At 39.0% G+C, this 14,542-nt stretch overlaps 1 protein-coding gene across 1 annotated transcript; it reads right to left on the bottom strand.

Moving 5' to 3' along the window:
* Positions 1 to 152: 152 nt before the first annotated feature.
* LOC120549638 (non-compact myelin associated protein) lies at positions 153 to 14,246 on the bottom strand. Its single transcript, XM_039786683.1, has 5 exons — positions 14,158 to 14,246; positions 13,045 to 13,622; positions 2,936 to 3,042; positions 2,381 to 2,465; positions 153 to 1,294 (listed from the first exon to the last, which is right to left on the bottom strand). Exons 3-5 carry the CDS (start codon positions 3,027 to 3,029, stop codon positions 1,015 to 1,017), a joined length of 459 nt encoding a protein of 152 aa, XP_039642617.1. The 5' UTR covers positions 3,030 to 3,042; positions 13,045 to 13,622; positions 14,158 to 14,246; the 3' UTR covers positions 153 to 1,014.
* Between the last annotated feature and the right edge of the window lie 296 nt (positions 14,247 to 14,542).

The following is a 14,542-nucleotide window of genomic DNA, read 5'->3' as shown; positions in this document are numbered from 1 at the left end:
TATCAGAGACCATTATTTAGAATCGGGCAACATTCACCTCAGTCTTTTCCTTTTACTCAACATTTTTGAAGTTTTAACTTCCTTACCCATTTCATATCAATTTGTCCTCTTTACAAATTACACTTTATTTTAACAAACAGGTCAGCCACAAGTAGAAATATTAATTTTTATTTTGCATCTCATTTAATTTAAAGAACCGCAAAAAAATACAAATACAGGGAGCAATGCAAATAAAGTGCAAAATCCTTTGGCATCAAACTAAAAAGGATTCACATCAGCTTGTTAGGCTGACACCCAGATGTCTCATAAAATATCTCTGTGGTCTCTTCGTTATACAAGGTAATAAAAAAAGTACAATGACATTTTATAGATTTCTTAAACAAAAACTAATCTGAGAGAATCTGTGATCAGAAGATAAAGACAGTAGAATGCAAGGTTAACTAAATTTTGTAAATAATGTTAGATCAAAATAAATCTGCATCCTCAAACATACTGGCATCCATTTCATATTGGCTTTGTCTTCTCTGAAGTTTATACTAATCCTAAATTTAGTCATGAACCTATGTGATCCTCTTTAATACAGAAATGTACACACGTATGAGCAATGTTCTCAAGCCATTACAATCTTTACTACACTTTTTCTTCATTGTATTAGTAGTGATCTGCAAAGATTATAAACCGTAAGAAATGTCTGGCATCTATACTCTGAACACTGACTGTAGCCAAAAAGCAAATCTTCTCAACGTCTCAGTTCCCCGTCATTCAACATCCTTCATGCAATCTTTTGTGTCTGTTTACGGTACCATTTTGTTCATGATGTACATATTTTTTCACATGTCAAAAGGACATTTTGTCATTGTAGTCGCCAGCTGTGGCTCAGTTGTTGGAGATTGACAGTGAAAACACTAACGTCACGGATTGAGTTTTCACAGGATTCAGTCTGCACACAGTATGCGGTCACGGATGGAGACGACACATCAGTCAGTGCCTGTTGTGAGAACCACAGTCGTGCTGCTATGTGTTTCTCATTGATGGAGAATCGTGTATGGTTATCGCAGTGGATTCACTGATGGTGCTGGATTGCTCTATGTGGTTTCCCTCCACACTGATCAGCTCCACTCTGGGCAGCTGGAAGCCATTCTCTGAGGCTGGGTTTAAATTGGAGATGCTGCCCGACACAGAGTTGACTCCCATGGTGCTCAGCGGCATGCTGCTCGGAACTGTGGATTGTGACATCTTCGGACGAGGTTTGGAGCCACCGCTGGCTCCCAGGACTCTGGATACATGTGTCCGCCTGGCAACAAATAAACCATGATGTTACTTCACTTGGGCTATCATTTAGCAAATATGCATGTGATTAAAAAACTGACCAAAAAAAAAGAGGACAAAAAGAAAGAAAATAATGTTTATTTTTTTCTTCGTCAAAACTGTAAATGAAAATACCCGCACTTCACTACTGAGTCCCTACTTTTTGGGCTTTTGGTCTTCATGTGAGCTCTCATCATTGCTCATATCAAGTTCAATATGTCTATTCGTTGTGAGCAATTTATCCAATGTGTTTTGTCTTCATGAATCGTTTCATTTGAATAACTTTAAGATGCCTGACAGAGCAAATAAAACAATTAATTATAGAAAAGTAAGAAAAAAAAGTTCTAATTCTGCTTACATCCTTTGCATGATTTTTGTCATTTGCATTGTCTATACTGTAATTTTATTATGTTGGTTATTCTGTACACACAACATCTACTGCATGTCTGTCCATCCAGGGAGAGGGTTCCCTTGTCTGTTACTCTTCCTGAGTTTTTTTTACATTTTGGGGGACGGGGGTTCCTTATCCAAAGCAAGGGTAGAAAAGAACAGAGGGTGTTGAATGCTATACAGATAAATGTGATATTGGGCGATATAAATAAAACTGACTTGATGTGTAGAAGAGATATCTTTTTAAATTTCTCCTTTATTTGTTGTGCATTGTATTGTGACCCCTTGAGTACCTTTACTCAAATACTGTAATTACTATTTCCATTTTATACTACTTTATACTTCTACTTCAGAGGGAAATATTGTAAATATTGTGTAATACTTGATAGTTTTACCTCCTCATGCCTCTAAAAATGGTTGAAATAACTACACAGTATAAGAAGGGAACATCATGCAAAAGTGAACATCGCAGGTTGCATGTGTCCAACTCATTTGACCTGTGATTTGGGGGCTGAGAGTATATTGATATGCATAATTGTTTTCATTAGCCTGATAAAAAAAATATAAACAGCAGCCAGATTTCCAGTCCTTCTGGAAGTTGATAAAAATAGCATTGTATGTTTGCCGGCCCATGACATTCACTATGCAGGAATTGTCCTGTCAAACAGGAATGCGGCCGTACCTGTTGTACGTCTTCAGGATGATCAGGAGAATGGCAAGAAGGATGATGATACCTATGACGATGACAGCGATCATTGCCCCGGAACCTGAGAGACAGAAAGAATGATTAACATGTTAAAAGGTTGTCAGTCAGCGTGCCGCTTCTAAAATTTCCATTGGACACATTCATTCTGCTTCATGTGGTGCAACTTTTTCTACGTATCCACCAGAAGTAGTCTGTAGTAGCTTAGCAACGACATCACTCACAGGCAAACAGAACATGGCAAATATTTCATATTAAATGCATGAGTGCCACTCCCATACAAACCATCTAGATTAGACTGCATGACGGGATAGGTTGTTATTTATGAGGCTCGTCTTATCTGACATAGTATAGGGGACATTCTAAGATCTGATGGTGTCCACAACAAACACCTCATTCACAAGGGTGTGTTTTATTGATATCCAATTTAAGAGGACAAGGAGACAATGCAGACACACATGCACCCACACCCACACATACACACACACACACACACACACACACACACACACATACACACACATATATCCTTACTCTGGATGAGTATTTGTTCTTTGGTCTTTGTGGTGGTGGTTGTGTTTGAAGGTACTGTAGTGTTGGTCCCAGGTGAGACAGTTGAAGCTTGCATCTTCAGCAATAACCTGAACAAAAAAACACTTTAGTCAACTGAATATTCTCTGAAACCATGACTACACAGCACTAGATTTATGTGAGGGTAATATTTTTCAAGGTTAAAACCGTTTCTGCTGCAGTCATACTACAGATGAATAAGCAAGGAGACAAGAATAGAATGAGGAGAGAATATGGGATTTGAAGCTTAAAATATCAGCGTGATATAGTTTTTATAATCAGTAGACAGGTGACAGCAGCAGAGGGAGTGCACCAATGAATTGATGATGATTGTTTTTTTTATTTAAACCACAGGAATGAGGATCCTCACCAGAACATTATGTATGAAGCAGTAATCAGTGCCAACTTTACTCCACAGGACAGATGTGCTGGCCAGATTATAACTATCATTAAGATCTTTTTATATACAGCTCATACTGTACTGTAGATTTTGTCGCCATGCAAACCTCTCTCCACATGACTGACATAAAACTGACTGGAAAGATGTGATTGAACGGCTTTGTGTTTGCTCTTTATCAGCTGGCTTTACGATCATACAGCAGGTTCATACATCACCGTCATGTCTGCTAAAGCTTTATGAAAACATTTGCGATGTGTATCACCAGACGGACTGATGCAAGCCAGAACAGAACAGGAAACAGTGTTGAGACATGTAGGAAAAGTGTGTTACAGTGCTGCAGTGCTGTGCTACAGTTCTGCTTTTGGAACATGAATTCACTGCATATTAACACGCACCCCCTATATGCACATATACACACACGATAAGGTTGTTGAAAGGGAGTAGATATTTTCCGGTGTCGGTTAAAAATTATGTCTGGTGATATTTTATATTTTTCTCATTGTAACAAATAAACTGATCCTACTAACAAGTATTGTTTGTGTAGACATAGCCTAATATAACTTGTTCCTCTGTGCAATAGGCCTCCATTGTCTTCCAAAAAATCAGTGAGCCACACGTTTGCACTGGGTGACATGTATGTATAAATATTGACTAGAGCATCAAAAGCTGCTAAAAATATTGCCCAACAAATGCACTATTAACTCCTGTTTGAGTAACATTTGCTAAAAACTACAGCTGCCCAGCTGTTTTAGAAAATGACTGAGCCTTTTTTTATATCAATTTGTGTATTGTGTATCGATTTACATCTTCAGTACGAACATATGGACTTGCTGTTGAATGCTGCAGACCGAGTAGGGAAGTTGGAAAGTATAAGATAGACTAACTTTGGTCTTTTCATGGAATTTGTTGACAATAAGGAAAATATCAAATAAGACCAGCCTCAAATCTTGAAATATTTCCTCCTCTCGTGTGTCACTGATGACTCATCAAAAAACAAATGTTTTCCTGTGCTTTTGTCGCTCTCTTACACCCATAATTCTAATGAGGAACATGTCCTAATATAAAGATGCACTGATGTGATTTTTGTTCTCTGAAGAATGACTCACTTAATCATTGATCTGAACACATTGTCATCTTGATCTAGTCTACTGTGTTGCAATCGTTACATGTCACGCGGAGATCCTCTGTTATTAAGAAGGATCCCTGATACTGTTCAGGAAACAATCCACACACAGCTGTAGGTCAGGGCTGGCCCTGAAAATAATACTGGTACTTTCCACTGAGTCGGGATAACACGCCTTCGCATGGTCAGAGATTAAAAACTCATGCAAACTTAACATGAAATAATTACACCTGCTCTCACTTTGTTTTTGAGTTCCGTAAAAAGAAAAAAAAAAATAATAATTATGATTACATGTAGGTTCATTTTAATTTCCACTGAGCCTGTTTTAGAAATGTCACTCAGTTTCCACTTCTTCCACCCTGGAACCACATGAGCGTCATCATGGGAGTTCCTCATCCTCTTTTCACGCAGATGAGGCGGCCACTCAGTCATTGAAGCATGACTCAGACACGTGATCATTATTATTTACATGATCATCTTTAAATATATCCCTTGATCTGTCGCATCAGAAGCATCTATCTTTATGTTCATGCAGGCAGTTTTGTAAACCTGAAATGTGCGGTGGGTAATTTGTTTTGTGCGTATTCACTTTCATTTCTCATTTAACAGTTTCAATGACGAATCCTGAAATCATCCAGCGGGTTATCGTATCATAATTTTGTTAAACTGTCTGAGAAATGTCAGGTTTTACGATCGTGGGGGTCAGGATATCACATTTTGCAACCAAACATTTTTTAATTATAGGAGACAGATGAAGTAAGGTTCATTGCATTAAAACAATTGTTGCATTCAAGACATGTGTCTGCTGGGGGTGAAGCACAGAAGCACAATCAGAGGTGCTCCACGATTTGCATCGGCTACCCTAACACAAGGAAGAGCAGACCCACACATGCACACACGTGCACACGCACACACACACACACACACACACACACACACACACACACACACACACACACACACATACTTGTTGTCTCTATTCTCTAAGTTAGATTGACTGCTCTATTGATAACATCCACATTTACAAAAAAGTATGCAAAACCTTTATAGCATCAATACCTGTGAAGATACCGCTAAACCACCAGTTAACTTAACGAAAGGTTGTTGACAGACATCAGATTGCTGTCTCTCTCAAAAGCACTAACTGAAGTCGGTAAGAAACTACAACATTCATAAAAAAATTTATTGTCATAATATATGAAATGATATGTAGCACTGCTTTCGCCTTACTGAATAAGTTCACATACAAAACAACACACACACACACACACACACACACACACACACACACATACACACACACACACACACATATATATATATATATATATATATATAATAAATATTACAAACTTCACTGTTACATGTCAGGTATGTAGCTGCTGCTGTTACAAAGAACCCTTCGTCTTCTCTTTCACACACTTACAGTGGCCTATTTATTTTCTGCTACAAATGCTGCCACTGTTCAGATGGACGTTTTTGGAAAATAAACATATTTGCTTTATTGCAGAGTTGGATGAAAAGGTCGATACCACTCTCATGTTAGTCACTACAGTAAATAAGAAGCTACAGCTGACAGCCAGTTATCTTAGCTTAGCATAAAGACTGGAAGCAGGGGGAAACATCTAGCCTGGCTCTGACCAAAGATGACAAAATCAGCCTACCAGCACCTTTAAAGCATGATTGAATTAATATGTTATATTTCATTTGTTGAATAAAAAAAACCCAAAACAATTTGCTCTAGTTCTTGGCAGGAAGTAGTAACTTCCTGGAGTCTCCACTAGTTGCTGGCAACTGCTCCTGGAAAATTGTTGAAGCTTTGGTTTTTGTACAGATTAGAAAAACAGGTAGGCAGATTTTGTTACCTTCCGACAGAGCCAGGCTAGCTGTTTCCCCTTGTTTATAGTTTTTATGCTAAGCTAAGTTAACAAGCTGTCGGCTCCAGCTACATATTTACTGTAGGCTACAGATATAAGAGTGGTATTGATCTTCTCATCTTATCCTCTGCAAGAAAGTGAATATAAGTTTTATATACATGTTTTTTAATTAAAGGTTAGTTATTTTACAATCAAAATGTATTTTCGTTCACAAAGGTTATTAGATTAGGTTTGTATGGACAAATACATTGGCTTGTGTACACAGCCTTAACCATTAATGGAGCGGAAAAGTTTACATTTCTGAATTTGAAGCAATGTAAAAGGACCATTTACAACCCCATACATGTGACACACGTTCCTGTACTAGGGCCAAGACCAGGATTTTGACTCTTTCTTAATTGGGATTGGATGAAAAACCAAATCCGAATTTCAATTACAGGCTGACAACAGAGACTTGTAGCTAGTCCTCCATACTTGTGTGTACTGTACATCTTATCCAGCTTCCTGCTTAACAGCAAACATTGCACAACCAGCTTCTCCCAGTGTTGACACACTATTAAACATAGTGATTAGTAATGACATATATCATATTTGCTGTTTGTAGTGGTGACAGGTTCTGATAAGTGGCTGACTAATATATGCTGTGTAAAGTTGGTAATACTACTGCTTTGGCAACATGTTGCAGACATCGTAAATCCCACATTTGCCTAAGAGGGCTTCGCAAAGCACAGACAGCATGGCATCATTAAGGGATGTATATTTATTTGTGCCTCTATTTACAGTTATAAGCCTTTTTACCTGAATTCATAGTCACAGTCAGCTGTTTACAGTAAATATTAATATATATGAAAGACTGAAGTTTAACAGGCTAAATGTAGCATTTACACAAACACAGAGATGGATTCAGGACAAAAACAAACATAAGACATCAATTTACTACTACTTGAAGGGCACCTGATTCAATTGTTAACAGACAAGAGGGACTTTTTACCCTTGTGCTAATAATTTCTATGCACAAGACACATACTGCTCACAATATTGTATTCCTGGTGGACAATATTGTACTTGTATTTATCAAGTTTAAATGACGGCACTTTGCATTGCACAGCACAGAGATACATTTAGCTCAAGCAGGTTTTTAATTTATTTATTTTAGGTATTTATTTATTTTTAAAATATCAGCGTGGTATAGTTTTTATGATCAGTAGACGGGTGACAGCAGCAGAGGGAGTACACAAATGAATGGTTGTTTTGTACAAATCACAGGAATGAGGATCCTCACTGGAACATTATGTACAGGCATTGTGTAGGTCAGTATTGATTGGATCAATTAAAGTGCTCATATTATGATTTTTGGCTTTTTCCCTTACCTTTATTGCATTAAATATCTTTTTTTGTGCATCTTATAGGTTTACAAAGTGAAAAAGACCAAAGTCCACCCCAAAGGGACTTACCATCTTCCAGAGAAAACACTGTTCACAAACTGCACCAAACAGCTCTATTGTAGTCCAGCCTTTACTTCCGTGACAAACGTGCGTCACTTTGTAACACACGTTATAATGCTCGCCTAGTTGCTACGCCCTCATACTCTACTACTGACTGGGTAGTTGTCCTTACCTAGCTACTGCACATGTGCGACTCCCAACAAAGATGGTACATAAGTGAGATGCCTCACTCTGTAGCTAAAACAGAGAGCTCAACACACAGGGGGGAAAGAGGAGCTGCAGCAATGTGCAGTACAAAAAAATATGGTGTTTTTTGAAAATTAAACAGTGTAAACCCTATTCTGATATAACCTCTAAATACAATTATTTAAGCAAGTTTGAGTTTGAGTTTGATTTGAGCTCATCTCCTGTTTTTTTGTGTGCTGTGTTGTACTTGTAGCCATAGCAGTAGTGCTGCCTCTTGTACAATTATGTACACTTATGTATTAGCGTTGCCAACTGCAGCCCTGGCACATGCCGCCATTTCATCAGTACCGGGTGGGTGTGTCACCTCCGTCAGCATGGGGTGTGTTGACGTGGTGGTAATTACAATAAAACAATAAGGTTTAGGTGTAGGTTTGACGTAGTAGAGGTCATGTGAAGATGTGGAGAGCCCTCAGGTGAGGAAACACACACAGTTGACACACCTCATACTCAAATACAAAAGTGACCCTGGCACTGCTCGCTATCCTACATTCAGTTCCTGACTTTGTGACTTCAACCGGACCTCCTGAAATACAAACAACTTGTGCTTGGCACTGGCTAAATACTGTAGCAAATACCATATTGCCCTGAGCATTGTACGTTACCAGAAGTGTTACTCATGAACATCAGCTAATTAATACTTGAAAGATGATCCTTTTTAAGCATGCAGTAAAAAGAGAACTGGCTCACGTCATTGGTACATTTTAAAAACACCAAATGTTTCTGCTGCATTCAACCTCCTCCTAGATATTAGGTGAGGAGAGGTGTCTATCTATCTACAGCTATATAACACTATAACACGGAAAACGTTTTCGCTCTACATTAACATAAGTTGAAAACTATGTCAGAGATGACAAGAAAGAGTTGCTACCGATTGATTTTGCTCTTCACATTCATTCAGATTTCAAATTCATTCAAATCCACCCTGATCATTTGCACAGCTAACCAAAAGAAAACACTTGTTTAAAATCACTGACCTTTGAGACAATCCCACATATATAGCTGTTTCCCCCTGCTTCCAATCTTTATGCTAAGCTAAGCTTATCGACCACATGGCTGTAGCTTCATATTTACTGTACAGATTTGTGATATTGATCTCCTCATCCATCTTTCCACCAGAAAGCGAACAAGCACGTTTCCCAAAATGTCAAACAACTCCTTTAACCACAAAGCACAGAATCACATCAGCTGCTGGCTGGGGTGCTAACTAAACAGCATGATCAACTGATTAACTTCATCCGTCATCTATAGATTGGAAATGTCATAAACATACTGTACATCCTTCATTGTCATTAATTCAAGTATTAGTGCAAGTAAAGTAAAAAGGCAGGAAATAGGTCCCAATGTGAGAACAAAATCGGTCAAATCCACATGATTTTTTTCTGTTTTCATCTGATTTCATGGGTTTCAACTTGTTTCTATGTAAATATTGTTATATTTATGTTATATTTTCCCCACATCTCTGTATCTATGTATATTTATGCATGGTTTATGCTTGCATACATATGTTTTTGTCTTTGTGAAGCACTTTGGGGCAAACCTTGTAAAGTTTTATATGAATAAAATAAACTTAAAACTTGAACATTTCAACTTTTGCAGATTTAAACCCTGGATCTTCTTCCTGTGATGAACAGTGCTGACCACTGGCCTGCTCCTGCTAACCTAAAAGTCATAGATATGATCAATAAGCAGACTTAAACAAAACTTTTTTATGTTTTTGGGCAAAGGAATTGTAACTAGAGCTAATCAGAGCACTTTCAGCATTTACTATACTGTATTACTCTAATAATAGTTTGTTTGTTGTTCCACAAATTGCAGCTCCTCGCTAACATGGAAGATTCAATATCCTTTCTTCCACCCTCAGTAAACAAATCATTTATTGCTTTTTCAGAGAGCGCACTCTCAACGCAGAACAGGAACAATTTAGTTTCCTCTTTTTTATACGAGGAAAAACCAGACAAAGCTGTTAACCGGCTTGACTTTTTCCCCTTGTTCGTCCACACGCACACACACACACACACACACACACACACACACACACACACACACACACACACACACACACACACACACACACGTTTAACGCAGGCTCCAGCACACAAGATCATAAACACGATCAAATGACGGTCTTGGAGACAATATTTGAGCAGTCAATTAGCAGCAGGTTAATAAGACCCAGGTGGAGCTATTAGTTCAGCAAGCATAGTCTGGAGTCACAGCAGAGAGGTCATCTGCGTCAGATGTAAATTTCCCATATGATTTGTTTTCTAGATGTTACACTGAAGAGGGACTTAACTATGACTTTTATCGACCTCAATCCATCACCAAGGGATTTGCAACAGCACTGACAGGTCTCTGGCACAGCGTACAACTGGCGAATTAAAAAAGATGTGCGTAGTAAAGAGGTAATATATGATGATTATGTTTCAGCTCATGGTGTGAGAGTGAAAAGTATGATTTTAAAAATGAACTCTGACCAAATGTTCCTATATTAAGAATCATACAACTGGGTTAAGATGGAAGAAGGAAACTACTTTGTCATTGGGGACACTGTAGGTTTGCACAACAACTGGTCAGCTTACGATGTATTGTTCACGAGGTTACAAAAAGCATGACAAATGGATATTTATAGAAAGATAGCGAAAAAACGCTTTTAATAAAAGGCTTTGATTGATCCAATAGTTGTCTAAACGGGCTGAGTTAGAAACAGACTAGTCTATATCCTTGACGTTTCACTTCCGGGATTGCTCCGTTGCTGCCGGAAAATCCACCGGATTTCACTCATTTAGGCCGGATATCCGTTGCCTTGGGCTTCCTTTGTGTTGCCATTAAACTCCAGGGGATTTATAAGGACTATGGTTAACCTTTAATCAGATCTCTGCAGGGTAAATCCAGACTGTTGCACAACTTAAACAACTTCTAAACGTACACGTTCCACCAAAACAAGTTCTTTCCAAGCCTATTTTGCAGCGGCACAGTGGTTTTTCTCCGGTGCTTAGCACCGCCCAAGACAATTGTGATTGGTTTAAAGAAATGCCAATAAACCAGAGCACGTTTTCCTCTCATCTCCGAATGCTATGTGGACTAGCCAGACCCTCCTCCAGTGCGCTTTGGAGGAGAGTCTGGCAAAGCAAGACTAGAAACAGACTGATGGCTGGGATACAGTGGAAGGTGTTCACTGATATTTGTGGCCATTAAAATAATTATTCTACAAACATGAACATTGTGGTCACATTTACATCACTGTTTAGCTGAAATAGTCAGACAAGGGTGGGATGTTTTTCTGGGTTTATTTACTGTGGTCAAAAGCTTCTTTGTACTTAAAAATCAATCAATCAGTCAGTCATCTATTTGAGTCAACACATCATCGACACATCACTCTGAACTGAAGGGATTTTGAATGCTTGCAAAGTATTTAAAGGCCTGATGAAATCTGATTCATCTCATTTAATATAGATATTACATTGACAGAAACCTGCTTAAGTTCAGGGTTGTGATTTCTCAGTCAAGATATTCTGATTTCCCATGAGTATTTTAATCCAGTAATATAATAGGACTAAGACTTTATACCACATTAGATGACTAATACTAACGTTAACATATTAGTCAGAATTAATTCATGTAGTAGAACTGGGTTTCTTTTGAGCTGCCCTTTTCATTGTCTTACATTTTATTAATCTAACATTGACACCTCTGTCTGCTCCAGTGTATCCTAATACAGCCACCATTAGCATTTAATATTGAAGATGTCTGCTGCTGACAAGAATACTTTTAATTAGAGTCTAGCATCCTAAAAAACAGCTAATTTTGTGTAATAGGTGAAGATTGAGACTCTTTCGCACACTCGCTCTTCTTGCTGGTATGTCCAGTATGCTTTCTAAGGCCAGATAATAAAACATATTTTCAAACAATGCTTATCCGAGTCGAAAAATGATAACAAAAGAAGGTACGTACAATAGCACTGTGCTTATCATCTACACAGCCAGACAGAAGTTTGTTTTCTTTTTCATGTGAATATCAGTTCAAACTTCTTAGGTTGATCTAGTTACAGCCTCATTGTAACTGCATATTCATTATTCCATAATGGAAGAGAGTGAATCTCATATTGTGAAAGGGGATGGAGGGAATGGCCTGCTAATTGTATGTTGCACCCTGATGTACTTTTATTCTCTTTAGGCTTTTTATGCTCTTTTAAGGGTTACATTTGTCATTTTATCTTCTAACTCGTGCCTCTCTCATCAAATTGTCAAACAGAAACACACTACTGTAGACCAAAGAATAAATGCTAAAAATAAAAACTCATACATACTGTATAAACTGACTATATACCATCCCAGTGACATTTCAAAGTGATCCAGACTCTAAGTTTGAAAGAAGTGACTGTAGCTGATTTAATGAATTAATTAGAGGAGCAATTAACTTTTTAGAACAACACAGACATCTCCCCTGGTCAAATGACTACACATCATTGTTTATAAAAAAAGTTCACACAAAGTCCAAAATGATTAATACATCATCATCATGCCACTGAAATATTATATGAAAACTCTGATTTAGCACAGCAATACTATACAAACAGCAGTCATTTAGTCCTGGCGAGGACTGACATGTCTCATCTTCCCAATGTAAAAACTGGTTTAACAGTGAAAACAGATTTCTAAATCTGAGGACTTTCTGGAATGTGAGTTATTCCCTTTCACTGGAGACTCACCTGCTGTCTCGCCACATTATCTCTGGGAGAACCCCTGTTCTCACACACACACACGCACGCATGCACTCGCCGCGCCGCACGCAACGCACGCGCCGCGCACGCACGCACGCGCACACACACACACACACACACACACACACACACACACACACACACACACACACACACACACACACACAGAAAAGACTGACCAACTCACTGAAGTATTCCTCTCAACCAAAATAGACAAAGTTTAAGTTTTCAAGATAAGTAGTAGTCAAAAGCAAAGACTTACTGTCTCCTCTTTAATTTCAGCCCAAGCCTTCTCCAGGTGGGAGACTGAGCAGCTGCAGAGCCCCCTCCCTCAGCTGACAGATAGGGGCATAGTCCACCAGCGGAGGGCTGACAGTCACAGAAGGTCTGGGGAGGGAGGCACGAGGGAGTAGAAGAGTGCGTTCTACTCCGATAAGTAAATAAGTCCCAGGTGCTGCTAAAGTGACCCACAGGTCCCACAGGTACAAACAGACGGGACGGACAAAAACAAAGGCCAAAAGAGTTCAAAAACAACCAGAGATGCCTCTGTGTGTGTGCTTTCTGTGGGAATCAAAGAGTTCATGTGAAGAGGAGGAGGAGACTCCACGCTTGCTCACTTGTTGCTCCTGAGCTGCTCCTCGCTGAGAGTAATAATCGCAGGCAGCTGGTTTTTCAGGTCCGTCCGCCTGGCCCTTAGGCGTGCTGTGGCCGCTGATCAAAAAGAGAGGCGCCTCTCCAGAGTTGTCTGCTCGGCTCGGCTCTCACCATGACTACTGCCTCTCAAAATCAGACTGGCTGCTTCTCGCAGGATGTCTCACATTAACTGCAAAGGGTGGGGCTCTGTGCGTTTTGTCAAGGAAGATGAAAAAAAACATAAATAACACCTAATTTATTAAAATCTATCCTATCCATTTTGACCATGTGCACCTGTGCATGTATATTTACTCAATACATGCGTGCGTGACTGTCTTTTTTTGTGTTGTCTCTTCAATCAAATCATTACCTCGTATTTGTGGAGAATAATAAGACTGCATGTGTGTGCATGTTTTGTGTGAGTGTGTAGACACACAAAGTATGTGGTTTCAAAGTTATCACAAATCTATTCATCTTTGCATGAACGCATTTATGTATGTAGTTGAAAATTAACTGAATCACAATGCTTGTCCAAAGGGTACTGGGTGTGTTTGTACAGTAGAAAAGATACTGTATGCAACAGTGTTTTCTTTTACTATAGGACAATAAGCTCCATTCAGACACTTGGCACCAATTGTGTGAACATTGTCCACTAAAAAATGTTCTTACTGGCAATAATCTTCCTGACTGTCCAACTATCTGTCTCATTCTTATTGTAGCACCTGAAGCTCCTGTAACACACCCGTCAATTCGTGGTAGTCTTTCTCCAGACAGTGCCAACAATTCGTCAGGATCTCGCCTCATGTTACCTCCAGGGGCTAGGTGGTGCCCATGACTGTAAAGCAAGTCAGTGTTGTGCCTTTGTGAAAAGGTGTAACTAAACTGCATTTGGGCACACACATTGTTCTGCTTCACCTGATGGCCTGCATACCTGCATAGAGTGCTGGTGTCCTCTTGTTCAGAGTGCTTCTTTCAAAATTGAATTCCCTCCCCCCCCCAATTGTGTTGGTTTCAGTGAAGTACTAGTAGCTAATATAAGTAACAAGTATAAACACCTTCTTTTTTACAGTCTATGGTAAACATCCTGTGTGCAAAATGTTTTTGATTTCACTAAAGGGGAAAAGAGG

Source organism: Perca fluviatilis, chromosome 20 (assembly GCF_010015445.1).
Source record: "Perca fluviatilis chromosome 20, GENO_Pfluv_1.0, whole genome shotgun sequence".
NCBI classification, from domain to species: domain Eukaryota; kingdom Metazoa; phylum Chordata; class Actinopteri; order Perciformes; family Percidae; genus Perca; species Perca fluviatilis.
Note: the sequence above shows the minus strand (reverse complement) of the source record. Positions and strands in the feature narration are given on the sequence as shown.

Excerpts from the sequence above, each read along its gene's own strand:
- LOC120549638 (XM_039786683.1), bottom strand. The coding sequence starts at position 3,029 with ATGCAAGCTTCAACTGTCTCACCTGGGACCAACACTACAGTACCTTCA. Across the intron at positions 2,466-2,935 it reads AGAACAAATACTCATCCAGA|GTTCCGGGGCAATGATCGCT; the intron begins GTAAGGATATAT and ends TCTGTCTCTCAG. Across the intron at positions 1,295-2,380 it reads ATCCTGAAGACGTACAACAG|GCGGACACATGTATCCAGAG; the intron begins GTACGGCCGCAT and ends ATTTGTTGCCAG.